Below are 25,325 nucleotides of genomic sequence, written 5' to 3'. Positions count from 1 at the left end.
TTAAGCTAGTTTCCAAAATGCCTACAAAAAAGTCAGCGGTAGAATGAACCTATCGTATAGATAACAGGCATCATTTTCATTGTTAAAAAAGAGGAAAATATCGATAACGGTAGTTCAGTTTCATTATAATAAAATTGTAATCATTTTTAAAGAAATATTAAACTTTTCTCACATCACCAATGCGCCACCAATCTTTATGTCTTACGCACACATTATGTCTCGTGTGCCAGAAGTTACACTGGCTGACTTCCATCCTGGCAACTAATAATAATGATTTTAGTAGAACTTGTGCGATGTTGATTAAGTAGATTTTTGAATATCCTTTAGAAAAGTCAAATCAAAAATCATCAGTCACTTAGGTTAGTAGTACTGTTTGGCGATAGTATATGTTATGAGAGGGTGGTACGTACTCAAGCGGGCTTGCCCAAAGCTCTATTGTAAATATATTTTCGGAAAGATACTCACGGAACCCCTTAAAATTCGATTAATTTTAATGAAAATCAGACAGCTGTCATTGGCTATCGTCAGATAAGACATAGTGAATAATAGATTCCAATCAATAAATCAGTTTTAGCATTTCGTACTTTTTATCATGTAACTGATAATATCAATTTGTTTAATTCTTAGAAATATTTTTTAATCACAGGAGTAACAAGATTATGCTTTCATATATATAACACTGATTTCATTACATTTTATGTATTTGTTATTTGACAGTGTAAGTGCACTTGTTACAAAGAATTGGGTGTTCATAAAATAATATGAAAGGTACCATATATTTATTATTTTAATATAAATACATAAATTTAGTTCAAGTGCGATATCCCTTTTATAATAATTAGATAATAAGTTATCGCCATTAAAACAAAACAAAATATAAATGCATTAACAATATTTAATATTGATTAAAATAACCCCAAAATCGGTGGTAGGGCTTTGTGCAAGCTCGTCTGGGTAGGTACCACCCACTCATCAGATATTCTACCGCAAAACAGCAGTACTTGGTATTGTTGTGTTCCGGTTTGAAGGGTGAGTGAGCCAGTGTAATTACAGGCACAAGGGATATAAAATCTTAGTTCCCAAGGTTGGTGGCGCATTGGATATGTAAGCAATGGTTGACATTTCTTACAATGCCAATGTCTAAGGGCGTTGGTGACCACTTACCATCAGGTGGCCCATATGCTCGTCCGCCTTCCTATTCTATAAAAAAAAAAAATTTAAAGAAAATTTATTTAACCTTTTTTTAATTAAGCTTAAGTTAGTAAATATGTTAAGAATTTTGTTTACGCTTTTTAGCGTCGTTTGGAATTCAGTTTGTGACGAAAAGTTTATGTTTTAGATTACAATTCATTTGTTATTATCTCTTGTCTTCTAATTGATATCACAAACTTAAATAAATAAAATTGCGATATAATGACGACGTCAAATGTTTAAACTTAAATTAAATTAAGTTCAAAGATTACATATTAAAAAAAAGTATTATAAATATTTGCTATTGTAATCGGTGATTATTTTTATCTTAAACCGCTTGTTATTCAAATATTCAATTCCATCTGTATGCCAATGACAGAAACGCAGTTAACATATTTTATAATTAAAGTAATTTTATTATTCTTAATATGTATTAAGCATTTTCAATTTATTTTTTATAATTTCAATTGTGTTTACTTTTAATCTTGGGATTATTTTTGAGAATAAATATGCTGCAGAATTAACTGTAAAAAAGAGAGAGAGAGAATAAACATTAACTTTGAATTATATGATGAGAAAAGTGTTCAATGTGCCGACAATAATGTCGACGCTATCGAAGTATAAAACTCACATAAGCACACAGTCTCTGTTTACTACCCTGTCTATTAACAGATTTTCTTTTTATTATGTTTAGCTATTGACAAAATATAGATCAATGATAAAAATAGCAATGTGTAGAAACAAATGTTGAAAATATGAAAAATCATATAAGAAAACATATACAACCTACATAGTAATACTAAAACTCTACTGCAGATATGACTACAAAAATATAATAAAGAAAGTAGTAAAACTTTGAAAGTATAATATAACTTGCAATAAAAATAAAATAAATGTAACGTAACTTATTTTAAAATGATTTTTATAATTTTCAGTCGCAGCCTTACTGCTGGTCTGCGCAATCAGTTTAGCTCAAGGAAATGATATTGAGCTAAATGAGAATGGTTGCCCGATAGACCACACTATTGAAAAACTTTATCCCCACGAAAACTGTAACAAATTCTACCAATGCACGCACGGAAATCTTGTAGTAAAGAAATGTGCGTCGAACCTCTTCTTTGATGTTGAAAAACAAGAATGTGATTGGTCTGAAACAGTAGACTGCGGTGATAGGGTTGTCCCAGACGAGAAGGAAGATGAGGACTGTGATGAGAACGAAAACGAGAATGGGGACGGCAATGAAGATGGCGATGATAACAATGGATCTTGCAACTGTAACCCCGGTGAGGCGCCATCGATTTGTGGTCGGGAAGGGTCTGACGGGGTTTTAATCGCACACGAAAATTGCAACCAGTTTTATAAATGCTTCAATGGCAAACCCGTTACAGTAAACTGTCCCGGAAACCTTCTATACAATCCACACAAAGAAATATGTGATTGGCCCGAAAACGTTGAATGTGGTGACAGAGTAATTCCAGAATGTGATGACGATGACAATGGCGGAGACGGTGGAGGCGACGGAGGCGGGGGAGGTGGAGGCGGAGGCGGCGGAGGCGGAGGTGGTGGAGGCGGCGAAGGTGGTGGCGATGACAGTGGTGGAACTTGCAACTGCAACCCCGGTGAAGCACCTTTGATTTGCGGTCGGGAAGATTCTGACGGAGTCTTAATCGCACACGAAAACTGCAACCAGTTCTACAAATGTTTCAATGGAAAACCCGTCACAATGAACTGTCCCGGCAACCTTCTCTACAATCCACACAAAAGAATATGTGATTGGCCCGAAAATGTTGATTGTGGAGACAGAGTAATTCCAGAATGTGATAACGATGACAATGGCGGAGGTGGTGGAGGCGGCGGTGGCGGAGGAGGTGGAGGCGGCGGAGGTGGAGGCGGCGGAGGTGGAGGCGGCGGTGGTGGAGGCGGCGGAGGTGGAGGCGGCGGAGGTGGAGGCGGCGGAGGTGGAGGCGGCGGAGGTGGAGGCGGCGGAGGTGGAGGCGGTGGAGGTGGAGGCGGCGGAGGCGGAGGCGGTGGAGGCGGAGGCGGTGAAGGTGGTGGCGATGACAATGATGGAACTTGCAATTGCAACCCCGGTGAAGCACCTTCGATTTGCGGTCGGGAAGATTCTGACGGAGTCTTAGTCGCACACGAAAACTGCAACCAGTTCTACAAATGTTTCAATGGTAAACCCGTCACAATGAACTGTCCCGGCAACCTTCTCTACAATCCACACAAAAGAATATGTGATTGGCCCGAAAATGTTGATTGTGGAGACAGAGTAATTCCAGAATGTGATGACGATGACAATGGCGGAGGTGGTGGAGGCGGCGGTGGCGGAGGAGGTGGAGGCGGAGGCGGCGGAGGCGGTGGAGGTGGTGGCGATGACAATGATGGAACTTGCAACTGCAACCCCGGTGAAGCACCTTCGATTTGCGGTCGGGAAGGTTCTGATGGAGTCTTAGTCGCACACGAAAACTGCAACCAGTTCTACAAATGTTTCAATGGAAAACCCGTCACAATGAACTGTCCCGGCAACCTTCTCTACAATCCACACAAAAGAATATGTGATTGGCCCGAAAATGTTGATTGTGGAGACAGAGTAATTCCAGAATGTGATGACGATGACAATGGCGGAGGTGGTGGAGGCGGCGGTGGCGGAGGAGGTGGAGGCGGAGGCGGCGGAGGCGGCGGAGGTGGAGGTGGTGGAGGCGGAGGCGGTGAAGGTGGTGGCGATGACAATGATGGAACTTGCAACTGCAACCCCGGTGAAGCACCTTCGATTTGCGGTCGGGAAGGTTCTGATGGAGTCTTAGTCGCACACGAAAACTGCAACCAGTTCTACAAATGTTTCAATGGAAAACCCGTCACAATGAACTGTCCCGGCAACCTTCTCTACAATCCACACAAAAGAATATGTGATTGGCCCGAAAATGTTGATTGTGGAGACAGAGTAATTCCAGAATGTGATAACGATGACAATGGCGGAGGTGGTGGAGGCGGCGGTGGCGGAGGAGGTGGAGGCGGCGGAGGTGGAGGCGGCGGAGGTGGAGGCGGCGGTGGTGGAGGCGGCGGAGGTGGAGGCGGCGGAGGTGGAGGCGGCGGAGGTGGAGGCGGCGGAGGTGGAGGCGGTGGAGGTGGAGGCGGTGGAGGTGGAGGCGGCGGAGGCGGAGGCGGTGGAGGCGGAGGCGGTGAAGGTGGTGGCGATGACAATGATGGAACTTGCAACTGCAACCCCGGTGAAGCACCTTCGATTTGCGGTCGGGAAGATTCTGACGGAGTCTTAGTCGCACACGAAAACTGCAACCAGTTCTACAAATGTTTCAATGGAAAACCCGTCACAATGAACTGTCCCGGCAACCTTCTCTACAATCCACACAAAAGAATATGTGATTGGCCCGAAAATGTTGATTGTGGAGACAGAGTAATTCCAGAATGTGATAACGATGACAATGGCGGAGGTGGTGGAGGCGGCGGTGGCGGAGGAGGTGGAGGCGGCGGAGGTGGAGGCGGCGGAGGTGGAGGCGGTGGTGGTGGAGGCGGCGGAGGTGGAGGCGGCGGAGGTGGAGGCGGCGGAGGTGGAGGCGGCGGAGGTGGAGGCGGTGGAGGTGGAGGCGGTGGAGGTGGAGGCGGCGGAGGCGGAGGCGGTGGAGGCGGAGGCGGTGAAGGTGGTGGCGATGACAATGATGGAACTTGCAATTGCAACCCCGGTGAAGCACCTTCGATTTGCGGTCGGGAAGATTCTGACGGAGTCTTAGTCGCACACGAAAACTGCAACCAGTTCTACAAATGTTTCAATGGTAAACCCGTCACAATGAACTGTCCCGGCAACCTTCTCTACAATCCACACAAAAGAATATGTGATTGGCCCGAAAATGTTGATTGTGGAGACAGAGTAATTCCAGAATGTGATGACGATGATAATGGCGGAGGTGGTGGAGGTGGCGGTGGCGGAGGAGGTGGAGGCGGAGGTGGCGGAGGCGGCGGAGGTGGAGGTGGTGGAGGCGGAGGCGGCGACGGTGGTGGCGATGACAATGATGGAACTTGCAACTGCAACCCCGGTGAAGCACCTTCGATTTGCGGTCGGGAAGGTTCTGATGGAGTCTTAGTCGCACACGAAAACTGCAATCAGTTCTACAAATGTTTCAATGGAAAACCCGTCACAATGAACTGTCCCGGCAACCTTCTCTACAATCCACACAAAAGAATATGTGATTGGCCCGAAAATGTTGATTGTGGAGACAGAGTAATTCCAGAATGTGATGACGATGACAATGGCGGAGGTGGTGGAGGCGGCGGTGGCGGAGGAGGTGGAGGCGGAGGTGGCGGAGGCGGCGGAGGTGGAGGTGGTGGAGGCGGAGGCGGCGACGGTGGTGGCGATGACAATGATGGAACTTGCAACTGCAACCCCGGTGAAGCACCTTCGATTTGCGGTCGGGAAGGTTCTGATGGAGTCTTAGTCGCACACGAAAACTGCAACCAGTTCTACAAATGTTTCAATGGAAAACCCGTCACAATGAACTGTCCCGGCAACCTTCTCTACAATCCACACAAAAGAATATGTGATTGGCCCGAAAATGTTGATTGTGGAGACAGAATAATTCCAGAATGTGATGACGATGACAATGGCGGAGGTGGTGGAGGCGGCGGAGGCGGAGGAGGTGGAGGCGGAGGTGGCGGAGGCGGCGGAGATGGAGGTGGTGGAGGTGGAGGCGGCGACGGTGGTGGCGATGACAATGATGGAACTTGCAACTGCAACCCCGGTGAAGCACCTTCGATTTGCGGTCGGGAAGGTTCTGATGGAGTCTTAGTCGCACACGAAAACTGCAACCAGTTCTACAAATGTTTCAATGGAAAACCCGTCACAATGAACTGTCCCGGCAACCTTCTCTACAATCCACACAAAAGAATATGTGATTGGCCCGAAAATGTTGATTGTGGAGACAGAATAATTCCAGAATGTGATGACGATGACAATGGCGGAGGTGGTGGAGGCGGCGGAGGCGGAGGAGGTGGAGGCGGAGGCGGCGGAGGTGGAGGTGGTGGAGGCGGAGACGACGGAGGAAGTGGCGATGACAATGATGGAACTTGCAACTGCAACCCCGGTGAAGCACCTTCGATTTGCGGTCGGGAAGGTTCTGATGGAGTCTTAGTCGCACACGAAAACTGCAACCAGTTCTACAAATGTTTCAATGGAAAACCCGTCACAATGAACTGTCCCGGAAACCTTCTCTACAATCCACACAAAAGAATATGTGATTGGCCCGAAAATGTTGATTGTGGAGACAGAGTAATTCCAGAATGTGATGACGATGACAATGGCGGAGGTGGTGGAGGCGGCGGAGGCGGCGGAGGCGGCGGAGGTGGAGGCGGCGGAGGTGGAGGCGGCGGAGGTGGAGGCGGCGGAGGTGGAGGCGGCGGAGGTGGAGGCGGCGGAGGTGGAGGCGGCGGAGGTGGAGGCGGCGGAGGTGGAGGCGGCGGAGGTGGAGGCGGAGGTGGCGGAGGCGGCGGAGGTGGAGGTGGTGGAGGCGGAGGCGGTGAAGGTGGTGGCGATGACAATGATGGAACTTGCAACTGCAATTCCGGTGAAGCACCTTCGATTTGCGGTCGGGAAGGTTCTGACGGAGTCTTAGTCGCACACGAAAACTGCAACCAGTTCTACAAATGCTCCAATGGCAAACCAGTCACAATAAGCTGTCCCGGAAACCTTTTCTACAATCCACACAAAAGAATATGTGATTGGCCCGAAAATGTTGATTGTGGAGAGAGAGTAATTCCAGAATGTGCTGACGATGACAATGGCGGAGGTGGTGGAGGCGGCGGAGGTGGAGGCGGTGGAGGCGGAGGCGGCGGAGGTGGTGGCGATGACAATGATGGAACTTGCAACTGCAACCCCGGTGAAGCACCTTCGATTTGCGGTCGGGAAGGTTCTGATGGAGTTTTAGTTGCACACGAAAACTGCAACCAGTTCTACAAATGCTCCAATGGCAAACCAGTCACAATAAGCTGTCCCAGCAACCTTCTCTACAATCCATACATAAGAATATGTGATTGGCCCGAAAATGTTGATTGTGGAGACAGAGTAATTCCAGAATGTGATGACGATGACAATGGCGGAGGTTGTGGAGGTGGAGGTAGTGGAGGCGGTGGAGGCGGAGGCGGCGAAGGTGGTGGCGATGACAATGATGGAACTTGCAACTGCAACCCCGGTGAAGCACCTTCGATTTGCGGTCGGGAAGGTTCTGATGGAGTCTTAGTCGCACACGAAAACTGCAACCAGTTCTACAAATGCTCCAACAACGAACCTGTTTCAATGGATTGCCCCGTTAATCTTTTTTACAATCCTTACAAACAAATTTGTGATTGGCCCGAAAACGTGAAATGTGGCGATAGAGTAATACCAGAATCAGGCAATAATAATGGTGATGGGAACAACAATGGTGGAAATGACGATGACGCCGATCAAGGAAGTTCTTGCAACTGCAACCCTCGTGCAGCACTACAAATATGTGAAGCAGCAAACTCCGAAGGCGAGTTGATAGCTCATGAAAATTGTAATCAATTCTACAAATGTTCTTTCGGAAAACCGATTGCATTCTCGTGTCCAGCAGGTCTTCATTACAATCCATATAAAGAAGTATGTGATTGGCCTGTTAACGTAGATTGTGGAGACAGGATAGCGACCCAAAGTGTCTCATTGAATAAGCACCTTGACACAGGATTCAGAAAAACATATTTTTAAGGTTATCGACATAGCATAATTGTAGAATTGAATAGTGTAACTTTAAATTTGCGACTCGACTTTTACTTACGGAACAAACCTTATATTTATTTAATTTGTCGTTACTGACCCTTATTATAAGAATTGAAATTTATGTTATTTAATGTTTGGCTCTAGTCAACCGAATTATTGTAAAACAAATTCAAAAATTGTAATTACTTTTTAATAAACAACTAAAGCATATTCAATGTGTTTTATATTCACTTATTGCTTAATTTTTTATTTCATTTGATAGATCGAGATCGATAAACGATTATCGTTTAATATTTTAATATATCATTCCACAACATTCCACAAGATAACACAAATCTACTGCAAAAAAGAAGTTTTAATATAATGCCACTTTCCTATAAAGATACTTTTATTTGACTTCTTAAGTTTAGACTATACATATAATAAATCTGTCTGTACGTGAAAAATATATGAGTAAAACTTTTACCGAGGGCATTTATCAAGGCAATAGAAGCCAAAACAATGATTGTTAGAACTTTTGTCTGTTTCTCTTTACGTTTGTGTAAGCTAATCTTAGAAACGGCTTAATGGATTTTAGTACAGTTTTCACTAATATATTCTGGCTAATTTCACTTAAAATGTAATGTTTGTTTTATTTCAATCGGTTTATAAATAAAAAAGTTATGACAATTTAAAGAATCACGTCGAACATTTATTATATAAAATAACTGATATTCTAATATAAGTTGAACTCAGATCTATATGATCAATCATATTAAATAGGGTTTAATTAACCTTATGATTAACCTTATGCTGATATATGTCGGTTAGCTCGCCCATACGTAGATATGTCTATCTTTTAAGGTTGACTATAACCTTTTGTATGGTAATCAAATTTGTTCTAAAATCATGCATTATTTGCAATCGTTTTTATAAAATATTAATCCTTATGAAAGATATCTAGATTCTGTCTCAAAGAAGAGGGACAAAAGTTACTCACCTTTTTGACATGGATGAATTCAAATAGCTGGCACCCAATACCAATCACCCGAAGTTATTGCTGAATATAACGATTAATTCCAGTAATAAAATCAGGATGAAGCTTGGGCTGAACAAGCCTGCGGTCTCACTCGAATTAGTCAAGAGTCAAGCACATCGAATTACGAAGTCATGAGAGTATGTCACAATCTAGGGGAGTGTGAGAGTCGACGTGAAATAGTCGACGTGAATAGGCCTCACAAAAATTTGTGAGGCCTTTTAGTATTTTAACAAAAGTGTGCTAAAGTTATTTCTGAGGCGCCAATAAGTTCTGAGTTTATATCGGCAGCTCGTTCTCGTGTATTTCTTTGACGTGTTCAGATGAATTCAGACCGAATAAAGAGAGATTGATTCGCCATCTCCACCGTCCCTCGGTTATGTAAATTATATAATAAAGCTAGTCAAATCAACCAGCTTGGATTCGTCGTTGACCGTCGTAGCGTGCGGACGTGTTCGTTATCTCGAGCGAATGTTGCTAAGCAAGTTACGAATACTAACTGAAGCGAAACATCGTGGCTTTGGCTGCGTTATCTATGCGTTGTGGATGTTTTTACGACTACTTTGGCTTTCTTTAAGGGTTTTTGTTGTTTCTGTTGTGACATATTCTGAACTCGGCTGTGCAAATGGATTGTTGTTTCGTCTTGAGATTGGTTATGTTGGTTTTCACTGTTGTTTGTTGATTTGTTTTTGTTGTTCAATTATTTTCATTTTTTAAATTTATATAGGGTATTTTTGTTTTCTTTTGTTTCGTTTGATTGTTCGTTGGTTTTTTTTTTTTTTTGTTCTGATGGACGTCGACACGGAGTTGTCGTCGTCCGACGCAAATGCTGGGCGTAAACGCCCACTTGTGGGCCTTGCGCTCTTTGATTCCGGTTCGGATACGGAGACCGAAATCAGATCGGCGGCGAAACGTAACAGTGCTAGCCGGGGGAAGCTCACTTCCAAGGGACGCGGAACTGGCCTCGCTCGCGCCAAAGCCGAGCTTAAAGCAAAGGCCGCCGAGGCTAGGGAGGAGGCGTTTGAGCGCTCCTTGAGAAGTCGGGCTTTCCGTAAGGAGACGGCTGTGATCGCGCTTGACTCTGAGGAATCCTCTTCCTCGGAGGTCCGTAGGGAGGATCCCCTAAAATTGGGTGCAGAGGAGCTGCGTGCGGAGGCTGGTCGCAATGCAGCACTTATTCTGGAGATTGCCCAGAAATCCAGCAACCTGAAGGGTGGCTTCATCAAGAAGCTCAAAGAATCTGCATCTTCGCTCCAGTCCATCGTAGATGCTCTGGCATCAAGGACCGAGGCGGAAGAGACGCGCAGGCTTCGCGCTGATAATGGCCGCCTGCGTAAGGAGGTGGACAGCCTCAAGACTGAGTTAAAAGCCCACCGCCGTGAGTTTGCGGAAATGCGGACCACGGTGGCAGTGGCAAATGAGGCGTCCACCAGCACTGTGCGGGACACACAGGCTTTGGAGGAATTTAAGGCCTCTATAATGTCGTCGGTGGGCTTTATGATTAAAGCTCAAATGGAAGGAATCCAGGACCGTCTCCTTCCAGCTAAAGTGCTCCGTCCCCCTCTGGCCGCGGACAAGAAACAGGCTGTAGTGCAGAAAACTGCACCTACATACGCGCAAGTGGTCCATCCGACCCCAACACCGAAACCCACACAGGCGCCGAAACGGGTGCCTGCAGTCGAGTCAGTCCCGCTGGCACCGACTACGTGCCTATCAGCCACCCCGACCACGTCGGAGTCCCAACCACGGGAGGCCCAGGAGACATCATGGTCCACCGTGGTTAAAAAGGGAAAGAATAAAAAGGCTTCCCCCTCGGCCGCAGCGTCCGCCACAGTACCATCAACAGTGGCGAAGGCTCAGCCGGTGGCCAAACCGAGGCTGGTTGCTCCTCGCAGGGCTGCAGTAATGGTCACTCTGCAGCCGGATGCGCAGGAGAAGGGCGTTACATACGCTCACATCCTGGAGCGCGCGGAGCAGGGCGTTAAGCTTCAGGATATTGGAATCTGTGGCGGCCTTAGGGTCCGACGATCGGCGACGGGAGCCAGACTCCTCGAGCTACCGAAAGCACAGGCGGAGCAGGCGGATAAGCTTGCTGAGAAGCTCCGCACTGTACTGGATGGTGTCGCAATCGTCGTTCGACCTGTAAAGCGAGTGGACCTTAAGGTGACGGGATTGGATGATTCCGTCACCAAAGATAAATTGGTCGCTGCAGTTGCTCGTGCAGGGAACTGCTCCCCTGACTCAGTCAGATGCGGAGTGTTGCAGCGTGGTCCCGGATATATGGGAATGGTCCGCGTCACCTGTCCTCTCACAGCGGCGAAGAAGATATCAGATGCCGGTCGCCTCCTCGTAGGATGGAGCTCGGCCAAGGTATGCGTATTGGAGCAGCGCCCTTTGCGCTGCTTCAAGTGTATGGGCCTTGGCCACACGAAGGTGCTTTGCCCATCCAAAGCGGAACGGGGGGGTCTATGCTTCCGGTGTGGCGTAGATGGCCACAAGTCGGCGGGCTGTACCGAGAAACTGCGCTGTGCTGTGTGCGCAGACGCTGGCAAGCCCTCTGGGCACGTGATGGGATCAGGGGAGTGCAACCCCCCCATCACAAAGGGTACGGTGGTCTTAGGCACCCAGACTACCACCAATGTCGGACGGCGCCAGGCCGAGGAGGAAGCTTCAATGTCAACATGAGCACAAACATAAAGTTCCTCCAGACGAACATCAACCACTGCGCCGCGGCGCAGGACCTGCTGCTGCAGTCCATGGCGGAGTGGCAGATCGACCTGGCTGTGGCCTGCGAGCCATATTATGTCCCTCCCCTACCTAACTGGTTAGGAGACTTGGACGGCACCGTGGTGGTTACTACCCGGAGTGAAACGAGTTCTCTCTCACTCATTGAGAGGGGCTCGGGTTACGTAGTGGCAGGGTGGAGAGAATTCGTTGTTGTGGGTACGTACTTCTCTCCCAACCGCGGCCTGGCGGAGTTCGAGATTTATCTCGGCTCGATCAGAGCTGCGGTGACCAGGCAGTCACCGAGGCCGATACTGGTCTTGGGCGACTTCAATGCTAAGTCACGTGCCTGGGGCAACCCTGCCACGAATCCGCGAGGAAGGGCTATTCAGGTGTGGGCACTTCTCTCCAGCCTGTCCCTACTCAACAGGGGGCAGGTTTACACGTGCGTGCGGCAACAGGGGGGGTCCGTGGTGGATCTCTCTTTCGCCACCCATGTTGTAGCACGCAGAGTGTTGAATTGGAGAGTAGAGGAGGAGGTGGAGACTCTGTCGGACCACAGGTACATCCGGTTTGAGATCTCTACCTCTCGCAGGTCGGTGGAACCCTCTAGGGTGCCAACCACGCTTCCAAGGTGGTCTCTTAGCCAGCTAGATCGTGAGCTGGCCAGGGAGGCTGCCATCGTACAGCGATGGGGTTCCACAGGAAGGTGGGAGGGCGCCAGTGCAGAAGAGCTAGCGGGCCACATGCGCAGTGCTCTCAAAGAGGTCTGCGATGCTGCCATGCCTAGGTTCCGGCATAGAGCTCCGCGCCGGCAGGTGTATTGGTGGTCGCCCGAAATAGCAGAGCTTCGGGCGACGTGCAGCCGGGCGCGAAGGGCTTACGTCCGTTGTAGGAGGCGCAACGGTTTTGATGCGGACTTGGAGGGACAGCTATTGGCCGCTTATCGTCAGCTGAAAAAAGACCTACAGCTGGCGATAAGTCACGCCAAGGAGAAAGCTAGGGAAGAACTACTGGCGGGCCTGAACCGGGACCCCTGGGGGCGTCCGTTCCGCGGTGTGCGTGGAAAATTCCGCACGCAGGGTGCCCCCGTGACAGAGACAATGTCATCGGATCTCCTCCTGCGCCTGGTCGGGGAACTTTTCCCCCATCCAGGTGAGCATGTCCCTCCACAGATGGTCCCTCGCTCTATGATTGACGACACAGTGGCTCCACCACTGATCACAGAGCGGGAGATGGAGGTGGCCTTCGACCGCTTGAGGGCCAAAAACACTGCGCCGGGCCCAGACGGGATTCCAGGGCGTGTTCTATGTGACGCTCTGGAATACCTAGGCGTAAGGCTTCGGGAGCTGTTCGACCAATGTCTGTGCAGCGGGCAGTTTCCGAAGCCTTGGAAAGAGGGAAAGTTGGTCTTGTTGCCAAAGCAAGGTCGACCGCCAGATTCTTCCTCGGCATACAGGCCGATTGTGCTGCTGAACGAGACGGGCAAATTCTTCGAAAAAATTATCGCTGCCCGTCTTATTCAGCACCTCGACGAGGTGGGGCCGGGTCTGTCAGAGGCTCAGTACGGGTTCAGGGCGGGTCGATCAACTATCGACGCCCTGGACGCCCTGAAAACCCGGACCACGGATGCGGTGGCCCGAGGGGACGTAGTTCTGGCGGTATCGATAGATGTTGCGAACGCCTTCAATAGTCTTCCTTTCGAGACTATTGGGGAGGCACTCCGATACCACGGGGTGCCTTCCTATCTCAGGAGGCTGTTGGGGGCATACCTCCAGGACCGGGTAGTCCTCTGGGAGGGGGGCGATGGGCGTCTTGTCCGGCGTCGGGTAGGCTGTGGCGTTCCGCAGGGGTCAGTTCTCGGCCCAATTCTGTGGAACGTTGGCTTCGACTGGCTCCTGCGGACATCCGTCCTTCCCAGAATGGGGGTGTTGTGCTATGCGGACGACACTCTCATCACGGCGACAGGGCGGAATTATCAGGAGGCGGCTCGCCTGGCCGAAGTCGGTACGTCGCTCACAGTGGACCGCATAGGAATGTTGGGCTTGAGGGTCTCCATCTCAAAAACGGAGGCCCTCTTATTCCACGGTCCACGTCGAGGCCCCCCTCGAGGGGCGTTTATCACCGTCCAGGGGACGGTGATTAAGGTGCAGGCCCACATGAAGTATCTGGGCCTGACCCTGGACGGAAGATGGAGCTTCGGGCAGCATTTTGTCCAACTTGGCCCGAAGCTCATCAACGCTGCTGCTGCCTTAAGCCGGCTCCTACCAAATGTAGGAGGGCCGGAAACGCCATGCCGGCGATTATACGCCGGTGTTGTGCGGTCCATGGCTCTGTACGGTGCTCCCATCTGGGTAGACGCTCTCACCGCTCGGAACAAGGTTCTCTTGCGAAGGCCGCAAAGAATCATAGCGGTGAGGGTGATACGAGGATATCGTACGGTGTCGTGGACGGCGGCAACACTTCTCGCGGGCGATCCGCCTTGGGAGCTCCAGGCGGAGGTGCTCGCGGAAGTGTACCGGTTCCGGGCGGAAGTGAGGTCGCGTGGCGACCGTCCAGGGTTGGAGGAGGTGCTGAGAATCAGGACTCTCGCCCAGCAAGCCCTGATTCGCAGGTGGGAGGAGGATCTGAGGTCCCCATCAGCAGGCCTGGCGACAGTGGAGGCGATCCGTCCCCACTTGAGTCGCTGGGTAACGAGAAAAGGCGGCACACTGACCTTCAGACTGACTCAGGTGCTTACTGGACATGGGTGCTTCGGTAAGTACCTGCACGGAATAGTCAGGCGGGAGGTAACGCCCTCCTGCCACGAGTGTGGTGCGCCTACGGACACGGCATGCCACACTCTGATGGAGTGTGCCGCTTGGGGGCCTCAGCGCCTTTCCCTGGCGACTTTAATCGGCGGAGACCTTTCGCTGCCGAGCGTGATAAATGCCATGCTTGGTAGCGAAAGGTGCTGGATGGAGATGGTCTCCTTCTGCGAAAATGTCATGTCGCAGAAGGAGGCCGCGGAGCGGGAGCGCGAGGAGAGTGCCTCCGCTGACCCGCTTCGTCGAAGAAGACCGGGGAGAAGACGCCAGCGCTATGCGCATCTTCTCCTCCCGCCGTGAGTGTCGCCGGGGCCAGAGGGTCTCTGTACCCCGAGTACCCCCTAGGATTTGGAGGCCCGCAGAAGCGGGCCAACCGTCGGGACGGCACGGTAGTATGCGCAAGCGATCCCGTGACGTCCCCCGACAAGATGGAGTGGGTACCGCTGGTTTTTAGTGGGTATTCCGGCGCCTTCAGCGCCGGCGAGTCCCACATACCCCCCCACCTTATGTGGGGGAAACACATAAATGTGTTTTTCCAGCGAGAAAAAAAAAAAAAAAAAAAAAAAAAAAAAAAAAAAAAAAAAAAATCAACCAGCTTATTGACATAAACGTGCATCCCCTCAAAAGTTCCCATCCCGTCATCAACGAACTAATCAGCCAATCACTATGAGTGTGAAAGTTCTATTTATAATTTTTATTTATCTTCATTTTTTTGAGACTTTTGCCCATTTAGACATGTTAGCTCCATAATATCTTAACCTATACAATACACAGATCATTCATTAACAAACCACATACCGCAGCTTCCAAATTTGGAAAACAGAGAATACTTTGCGCAGCACCTACATTCATACAATTAACATTATATGTTGCTATCTATCTATCTTTTTTTATACAATGTTCAAGTTCAATAAACGTAAATCCCGACTCTATAAATTGTATGTTAGATTATTATAATTTGGAGTATAATTAAGAACAGAATCAGGCGTTAGCGAATCTAGCAATTCTACTTGTTTTTCTAGTGGTATAAAATATTTGTATCGTCTTATTCCCTTGACCCATCGCACATTTTTGAAGGTATTATGTGTTCGTCAATTGAATCATAAAATTTTTGTTGACTTTTAAACTTTGCTCTGCGAATTATATTATATGCATCAGCTGTCTTTTTCTCCAGCTGATTTAGATTGTCTGGGGTTGGATTGCAACGGAATTTTTTTAAGTACGAGCCTCCGTTATGCGACTGACTCCGTTAAAGTCACCTCCTATCATTGTTTTACTTGGAAACGAAATGAATAAATTTTCCCAATCAGAAGGGTACGTCCTAACCGATGATGGACGGTTTATTGATACTATACTTTCTAACTGCTTACAGTTATGTACTTTAATGCTAATAACTTCTATATCCCTATTGTTGTAGTTTAATTGACTTACAGAACTTCTAATAGACTTGTGCACTACAATTGCCACGCCTCCATAACCATCCCTTCGCTCCTTTCTATAAATATTGTAATCACGAATGCGTATACTTTCATCATAATTCAGTAACGTTTCACTTATAAGAGCAATACGAATATTTTCCTGAATTAAAAGTTCTTCAAAACTTAATAATTTCGGCCTTATACTTTGGGAATTCCATTGAAAAATTTTTAAACCCACTTTTTTCCTTGAGTTATCCATATTTGTTACTTAAATAATCCATAATACTTTAAAGTATCTCGTCTTTCATAAAAAAAACTCATTATTAACCTCTTAGAACCATAAGACATCGTTGTCTCATAGGCCTTTTTACATCGAAAGTCCATTTCTTGAAATTTGGTACACTGTAGTAATTTTTCTGCATCTTCCAGTCTCAAATTGTATGATTACTCGGTATGGTGATTTGTATCTTATTCTCATAATATTTTTAATATTTTCCTCCCTCAAAAGCTTAGCCATAGCCATTTGCTTTGGCAAGTCTGTAACAGATGTCAAACAAATTTCATGATAATCCGGTGGTTTTAATTTTTCATGTATGTCGATCTCATTTTCAAGCAACATACTATTTCGCACTGTTGAATCACTTCTATATACTCGTTTTGATTTTCTCCTCGTAATTGTAATAAATCCTTCTTCACTGCTACCAGTCTCCTCCTCTCTTACTTTTCTTTTCGAATTCTGATACTCTTGAATCATCTCAGAATTTTCCTGCTCAGACTATTGATTTAACTTACTCTCAGAAGTATTATCAGCATCACTGTTATCACCATTCTGCACTGTTTTATTATTTTTATCACATTCCATTTTACATTAGTGGGTATATTGAAAAAAAAAGTTGACATTTCGATTTGTACTGCCTTAGCACTTGCACATCGGTTGACGACTCGCGTAAGACTCAATTAAATTTTAAACTATGTGTCTTACTAATGGAATTGAGTTACGATTGTATTTTACGTCTATTTTTTATTGTTTCAGTCTTTAAATTGTTATTTTTTTTTTGTATCATTTTTAAGTATTTAATGGCATAAAGAGCCGGTTTGAGATCTAGATATCTACTTTAAATTTATATTTCAAATATGTATTCATTTACAAGCTTTAATTTTCTATTTTGCTTGCTTCGTTTTTGTATTTAGCTTTTCTTTATGTAGCAAGAAATAGTTGTAATTTAATTATGTAATACTTAATTAATTATTTGAGATATAGACATATCTAGTTACACTTTAATATATACTTTATACACATATACTTATACTTTATATACATGTGCTTAATTTGTGTTTATAATTCATCTCGTGCTTGACGGTGAAGGAAAATTGAAATTATGCCACATGTGTATTCTACCAACCCGCATTGGAGCAGCGTGGTAGAATAAGCTCCAAACCTTCTCCTCAAAAGGGAGAGGAGGCCTTAGCCCAGCAGTGGGACATTAACAGGCTGTTACTACTAATTTGAGACTCGTAATATTTTTAATTTCAGGGTTTTAATGGGGATTCAAACATCACACGATCAGTAACAATTATTTATATCAATCGACACAATACAATATACGATTTAACAGTAACATATACTAAGGCGCGTGCCAAGCGTACGTGTGTGAAAAATCTGTGGATATGTTACAATTCTATGTATGTAAGAATACTAATAAGACCAGTGTAAAAATCGCTAGCAAACCTAACAAATCTATATATATAAATAAAATTGAAGCGTCTGTCTGTGATATCAAAATAACTGCCTCTTTTAAAGTTAATGTGGCTATTTGCGATTTACAAGAAGGGTTAGAAACTTGAATTTTGGCAGTTGATGCATTTTATGATGTAAACACCTACTAAAGAAGGATTTTTTAAGGGTTATAATAAGGGATGAATGGTTGTATGGGAACCCATCATTATAATAATAATAATAATATAATATCTTGGGACATTTTTCACACACGGCCATCTGATTCCAAATTTAGCTTATACAAAGCTTGTGCTATGGAAACCAGACAACTGATATACTACATATACTACTTTACTTTAATAAATACATAATTTTATAGATAATTACATCCAGACTCAGGACAAACAGACATGTTCATGCACACAAATGTCTGTCCTGGGTGGGAATCGAACCCACAACCTTCGGCGTGAAAGGCAAGTGTTCTACCGACCACGCCAACCGGCTCGTCATTTTTAAAGTTAGAGGCATGAAGTTTCATATACGAAATTCTGGTTTAAAATAAATATTGAAACAGAAGGTGAGCCAGGATAGCGAAAGAAGTGTTGAGTTGTTATAAACAATATTCATTAAAGAGGCAGAGTAACCACCCTGTTCAAATTCAACAATAATTATGATCGTTCATTGTAAATACATCGCTTTTTATACAAAAGTTAAATCATTATAATGTCGGTAGTTGTAAAAATCATATCACGAAGTTAAATAACATTAGACAAAATTTATAATCAAATTAACTTCAATAAATATTAGGTTATTCTAAATTATATACGCGTTGGTCGTAGCGTTGAGTTTAACACTATATATATATTTCAGCGTTTTTGTAAATCTACCCCCTAAGACGGTAAAATAGGGGTTGAAATGTGGTATGTGGACTCCGTCATTTTTAATATAAGAAGAATTTATATTTAATATTAAAGCTTCTGAGAAAAAATAAATGCATACGTATTTCGTCGTTTTTAGAAATTCAACCCCAAATAGGGAATGGGGGAAATGGGGTGGAAAAATTATAATATAACTATAAAAATGACAACAAAAATAGTCTGATCTGCTTGAAATTTACTATTTGTGTTCCTTGATTGAGTTGAAAAATATGTATTTCAAAGTTTTTAGAAATTCCACCAAAGCGACTGGCAAGTTTTTTATTTTTGTTTTCGAAGGTTAAAACGTTTGTATGGACGTATTCGCTAAAAAAAAACTTCATATGTAGCATACAATTCTGGGTGCAAATAGCGAAATGCAAAATACATAATGTCATCAACATCCTCTAGGGTGGTGCAAATAATACTTTTTTTAAGAAAACGTATTTCTATTATTGTCAGGTGTATCACTTAGGTTATTGGTTGTCTCGATGCCTCAACACAACATGACCCTCAACTCCTACAGATTTATTTTAGGATTTGCTCGAGTAGAGGTAGTTTTTATTCCAAGATCCATGAGAATATATCATTCGAATTTCAAAGTATATAGTTTCTTCTTAAAGTGGCTTCCCCATGATAATCATTGAACTTGGCCGGCATTGGTTTTAGTGTGAACTATTATCACATGGACAGTTTTTATGCGAGTAACTTTAACCCCAGAAAGAAATACCGCAAACGTTGTTTTTTTATGTTATAGGTTGGCGGACGGGCATTAATTGTGCATCGCCGTCGTTTAAAACGCAATTTTTTCACGAATACATAATAAATACAACAAATTATTTTAGGTGTCCACCAATGACTTTTTGAAATATTATAGGTAGGAGGACGAGCAAATGGACCACCTGATGGTAAATGGAATTACCACCACTATTACCAACACATATTAACCTTACATTGCTAATGCGCCACTAACCGTAGGAACGAAGATGTTATGTCCCTTGTGCCTGTAATTACACTGGCTCGCTCATCCTTCAATCCGGAACACAACCATACTAAGTATTGCTGTTTAGCGGTAGAATATCTGACGAGTGAGTGGTACGTACCCAGACAGGCTTGCACAAAGCCCTACCACCGTTTACAAAGAAGTGCTTCGATTATCAATTACAAATTAAGTTTTCAGTGAGTTGAATAGTTGTGCTTTATCTGTGTTTGACAGGATAAAATATATATATTGGTACGCTTGCTCATTTACAGTATTAACTATATCAAACGGCGTGGGTAGACGCGGGGTATTTAAGCAATAAAATCGTAGATCGGCAGATTTGTATAAAATATTTTTTTCTTCAAGCCGTTTAATATCCTCTATCTAAAAAAAACTCTTTAATACACTTTTTCTAATCAGCTTGACTTTTCATGATTCTTACTTTAAAATCACAGACTTCCAAAAAATCATTTACCTATCCATTACTTATAATAAGCGCGAGCGAAGCCGCGGGCAACAACTAGTTATCAATAAATATTACTATATGATATTTTCTATACTAATATGATATTTTCAATATACCAAAATTACAAGTACATGTAAATACAATAAAAACGATAATGTTTTTGTAATGCTTAATTAATAAATAAATGCCTCTGCCGGTGTTGTAATATTTCGTTGACGTCTTGCCCTTGCAAGGTATCATTCAAAAGTAATTATATTCACGCAATATTATGATTAACATGGTTCATGTTTATTCTATATTGTTTCATTCTATAAAAGTTATCACATCATTTAAGGTATCATTTCCTTAACTACGATAATAACATAAAATTTCGAGTCACGGTAATGTTTAAATTTACATTACGCACAGTGATATTGTTATAAACTAATTACAAGAAGAACATATACCCACCCTATTTCATTTACTTACTTTTTTAACACTTAAAACAAATATTCTTCCAACTTCAATTCAAACAAGAGTTCAACCCGCGCACAAAATACACAACTGCGACTTTGACGTTAGTTTGACGTTTGTAAGAGCGCTCACCATAGACTAAAGTGTAGGTTTTTTCTAAGTACATTGTAGAATGAGCGATCGACTCAGTCGTGTCAAATTGACTACCAACTTATCGTTTTCTAAAATCGCTTACGCCGAGGCGTTAACAATTATAGAAAGGGATTCGATATGAAACGAAATTAACTTGACTAGGGTCTCAGCCATTGAATCTTGTTACGATAACAAGAACAATCCTGCCGTATTTAATACGTGCACAGAACAAATAATAATATTAATTTATTGAAAATAAAACAGTCTTGCATATAAACATAGAGTTTTTATATAACTAAGTAAAGAAATAATACAAATAAAAATAATAAAATAAAAACACATTTATAATATAAAAACTAGGTTCGCTAATTATAGTTGATACTCAAAAATTATTCTATTGACCACCAAACCCGTAATAAATTTAAGTTTCTATAATCAAACGAAAATATAAGTATGAAATGAATAATATTTATTTATATCTTCCTAATGTTACATATTTCAAACTAATATAGTGTGCTAAACGAATGTCGTACACTAATTGTTGTTAGCTTCGATAGCTGCTTTTGTGGTGGTAAAAATAACGAAGACTTTGGAAATTGAATACTTGTATTAATGATATCGACAGATGTATGGTGTGTAACGAATAGGCCTGCAAATAGTCATCCTTAACCTAGTAGCAAGCTAATCAGCCTAGAACTCTAAAGGGGGAATTATCATAGGCTTTATAGTTAAGACTAGATTTTGCGCACAATATCACTTGCGACGTTATTGCTATTCGGGTTTGTATATGTGTACCGTAAACAGAGAAACTAATAGACGCAATGACGATTTCCTTTACTTCACTTATACAAGAAAGAGAACGAAAATTACGTTACAAATGGGTTAGACAGAGATAGAATTATCAAATCTTTTATCCTTTATCGCGTAACCAGTTTTGGTGTTTGTTTCGCTACCTAAGAAACAAACTTGACAGTTGGTGCGTACATTGTGTGTTTTGTTCAATTTTCGCTTACTTTTGTGTTAGAAAACGATTCTAATCCAGTGAAAAGGCCGAGAAACAATCCTTATATCATATCGAAGGTTATACAATGGTGCATTGTCGTATTATTTCATGTTAAAGCGATATCAAGAAGAAAATTGCCGGCGTGTGTTTTCACGCGTAAGTACCATACGGTTTTGTCCCTAAATATAGTTTCTAAGTGATGTTTACCTATGTCATAGCATGACGGAACCTTATATTGCATTAAAATCCTGAAGGTAATAGGATTTTCCAGTTTTTATCGTTCATAACTTATAGTTATTTATCATATAAGTGATGCCAGCGTCAACTAAAAAAATGTCCCGATTTTCGATAAAAATATCGACTCGTCGATAATGTAAACAAATAAATACGGAGTCCAATAATAACCTAAAGTGCTTCGTTATTTATAAATATGTAATTTTAACTTAGTCCTTTTCCTATTTATAATTTCCTAACGACAACATTATTTAACATTATCCATGAATTTAGAATATTATTAGATTCCGAGTAAAGAGGTTAACATAGAAATATATGGGACAACCATTCTTTATTAATAATTTAATTGAGTGTTTTAGATTTCAACATCTGAGGAGAATGCTAATTCAGTACCATATAAAGATGCTGATGTACTATTGATAACGGAAAAAAAAACAAACAGTGCAACGGTTTTTAAGTGTAGTTGTAAGTAGTATGACAACATTATACGCACACATTGACAAACTATCTCTGTCTCAATCGCGGTTTCACGGCCCCTTGGTCTATGTGTGTCTCTGTCTACGGTGTGTACATACAACAACAATATAACATTAGTAATAAAATACCCGTAACACTATTTTTATTTAGATATACGAGTACATATATTAAAACAACTTCCGTCATACTTTGGTGCGAATACTGTTATCCGTTTTTCTAGATGCTTGATAACGAATTCCAGATTGACGTTTCTTGGACACACATATACCTACGATGCATGGAAGGAAGCATAAAATGCTATTTATGTTTTCTCTAATTGAACGATTGTGTCTCAAACATTACGGTATACAGGTGAAGCACCTGATCTTGTTTATAATTTATTTATTTAAGTAACAAGACTCATATACAAAATTACAAAAAATAAAATAAACACTACTATCTACTACTTATATAATTTACTGGTCCAGCCGAAACTTTACAACAGCGGTTTATAAATATACAGTCTAGTCTGTTAGCTACCATGATTAGAATTTTGTTTGAGCTGGCCCGGACCCTGTGAACCAAGGATGTACACTTTTTTCGCATTAATGCGTAATAACAGTCTATATTCAATTCAGCGAATTATATAATTACTTATAGCAAATAATTTTACAAGCTTTCATTAATACAATAAAGTCTACTCTTTCAAACTTCACAGATAGATTCAGCTCCCCCACATTCGCAAACTAGCATTGATACTTTAGAAAGCTAACTAGCATTGATAATGATCGAGTTTTAATATTTTTCATCGTCTCATGTTTCATAGTATTACTTTGAGTGAATGCTACAAACATAGAAAAAATCATCATTATAAAACATTTATCAAAAAGGATATGATAAATATTTACAATCTTACAACTCTCTTCGGGTTACAGTAACAGCCAGTAAATGTCCCACTACTGGGCTAAGGCCTCCTCTCCTTTTTTGAGGAGGATGCTTGCAGCTTATTCCACCACGCTGCTCCAATGCAGTATCAGTGAAATTATACACATGTAGGTTACTTCACGATGTTTTTCGAATGATGAAAATTCAGTGGTGCTTGCCCAGGTTTGTACCCACGGTCATCCCGGTTCTTCGAGTTGTTTTTATTAAAATAAACTTACAATGGCGTCACAGTGTATTACCAAGTGTTATGAATGACGCATAATATTACTAATTATTTTGATAGAAACAGTGACCAACACCAGACGAGGTTTCAAGGTTAATTCCTTGAGCATAGCGTTTATTTTCAGTGTTATATAGTTAAATATTGTAAATATGTATTTCCATTATAATTAAAAGAACAAAATACACATTACAAATTTAAATCAAAAACACGCCGTCTAAAAGATTGTCCTGTGGCATTGTACCCAAGACGCTGGCACTATTGCCTCTCTGCACCGCTAGACTCAGCCTTTCAGTGTGCGATTTTTATGATTATGAATTATAGTATATATATACTTTGAAATTCGAATGTTATATTCATGGATGGTGTTCTTGGAATAAAAAAGCACATCCTAGAATAAATCTGTAGGAATTGAAGGTCATGTTGAGGTAAAGCTTCAAGATAATTGGTAGCAATTAAGTGGTGCACATGACAATAATGGAATACGTTTTCTTTATTCAAACTTCGCTAGAATAGTGTTATAAGTTACAAGTTCGTATAAAAAAATTATTACTTGCACCTCCCTAGGAGATACTGATATTAAGACATTGTATATTTTACATTTCGTTATTTGCACCCAGAAGTATGTTTTTCAAGATTTTTAGCGAATATGTATATACGACCGTTCTAACTCTTCAAAAAAAATGCGTTTGGGTGGAATTTCTAAAAAATTTGAAATACATGTTATCAATTTAATCAAAAAACACAAAAAGTAAATTTCAAGCAGATCAGACATTATTTTTTAATCATATACAATTTTTTCCACCTCATTTCTCCCTTTTGGTTTCTAAAAACGACACGTAAACATTCTTCTTACATCAAAAATTACGGAGTCCTCATACAAACTTTCAACCCCTATTATACCCTCTTCCCCTAAGAGATTTTCAAAAACGCTGAAACACATATTTATTTGTTTCTAACCAAAATCTTGTAGATGAATATTCATTCCTCTAACTTTAAAAACGACGTGTTTCCATACAATCATTCATCCCTTATTTTAACCCTTCAGGGGTGGAATTTCCAGAAATCCTTCCTTAATGGGTGTTTACATCATAAAATTTATCAACTGCCAAAATTTCAAGTTTCTAACCCCTGTTGTTTAGACTATCTGATTTATCAACCTGCGTTGATCTTTATATGTATATAGATAACAACAAAAATACGTATGTTTTTATAACTTTTGATAGACTCAACCGATTTTGATGAAATAAAGACTAAACTTAACCTTGAAATCCTTCTTATAATCATTCATTTAATAATTTTTAGCCGTTTCGAAGATTAGCCTATAGACAAACAGACAGACAGACAAAAAATAAAAAAATGATGATTTTGGTTTTGCTAAATCGCAAATAGCCATATTAACATTAACAAAGAGGCAGTTATTTTGAAATCACAGACAGACACTTCAATTTTATTTATATGTATAGATTTAGTACATAATAAGAATAAAACGAATAAAATACTATTATTTAAAAGCATAAAAAATTAGAATAGGATTACAAACAAACAATAAATGAGAGTAAGAGGTTAAATTAATAAAGAGGCTAAAAACAGAGATTCACCAATAATGGAATTCCAAATTGATAAGAATCCAATGCCTAGAATGTTATCGTTTTACATAAATAATTGTCAAAACAAATTAGAATAATTGACTCTATTAATCTATTTGATTCATTTTTAAAAGAAAGTTTCGTTTTATGTGTTTTTTAAAAATGTAACTTCTATCTAAAGCTTTACCTCCTTAATGTTAATTATTAAAATAACAAAACATAACACAATAACTTCACACGACATTCAAACGTTTAATTAAACGCAAAAACTAATATCGATTACTAATATCTAATAATTATCTTCAATGTGT

At 42.3% G+C, this 25,325-nt stretch overlaps 2 protein-coding genes across 2 annotated transcripts; both read left to right on the top strand.

Annotated features, from left to right (window-relative positions):
• The first annotated feature begins 214 nt into the window (after positions 1–214).
• Positions 215–7,927, top strand: LOC126773469 (uncharacterized). The gene is made up of 13 exons (XM_050494421.1): positions 215–257; positions 2,127–3,032; positions 3,210–3,479; positions 3,561–3,818; positions 3,903–4,175; positions 4,353–4,646; positions 4,830–5,111; positions 5,196–5,468; positions 5,541–6,512; positions 6,699–6,992; positions 7,041–7,313; positions 7,353–7,590; positions 7,657–7,927. The coding sequence occupies exons 1-13, from the start codon at positions 215–217 to the stop codon at positions 7,925–7,927; spliced, it is 4,647 nt and encodes a 1,548-aa protein (XP_050350378.1).
• A 1,816-nt stretch (positions 7,928–9,743) lies between these two features.
• On the top strand, positions 9,744–11,523 carry LOC126773468 (uncharacterized). The gene is made up of 2 exons (XM_050494420.1): positions 9,744–11,324; positions 11,497–11,523. Exons 1-2 carry the CDS (start codon positions 9,744–9,746, stop codon positions 11,521–11,523), a joined length of 1,608 nt encoding a protein of 535 aa, XP_050350377.1.
• The last annotated feature ends 13,802 nt before the right edge of the window (positions 11,524–25,325 follow it).

This window comes from Nymphalis io, chromosome 14 (assembly GCF_905147045.1).
Source record: "Nymphalis io chromosome 14, ilAglIoxx1.1, whole genome shotgun sequence".
Classification (NCBI taxonomy): Eukaryota; Metazoa; Arthropoda; class Insecta; order Lepidoptera; family Nymphalidae; genus Nymphalis; species Nymphalis io.
Note: the sequence above shows the minus strand (reverse complement) of the source record. Positions and strands in the feature narration are given on the sequence as shown.

Excerpts from the sequence above, each read along its gene's own strand:
- LOC126773469 (XM_050494421.1), top strand. The coding sequence starts at position 215 with ATGTCTCGTGTGCCAGAAGTTACACTGGCTGACTTCCATCCTG. Across the intron at positions 3,480-3,560 it reads AGACAGAGTAATTCCAGAAT|GTGGTGGCGATGACAATGAT; the intron begins GTGATGACGATG and ends GAGGCGGTGGAG. Across the intron at positions 6,993-7,040 it reads TGACGATGACAATGGCGGAG|GTGGTGGCGATGACAATGAT; the intron begins GTGGTGGAGGCG and ends GAGGCGGCGGAG.
- LOC126773468 (XM_050494420.1), top strand. The coding sequence starts at position 9,744 with ATGGACGTCGACACGGAGTTGTCGTCGTCCGACGCAAATGCTGGGCGT. Across the intron at positions 11,325-11,496 it reads TAGGATGGAGCTCGGCCAAG|ACGCTGGCAAGCCCTCTGGG; the intron begins GTATGCGTATTG and ends CTGTGTGCGCAG.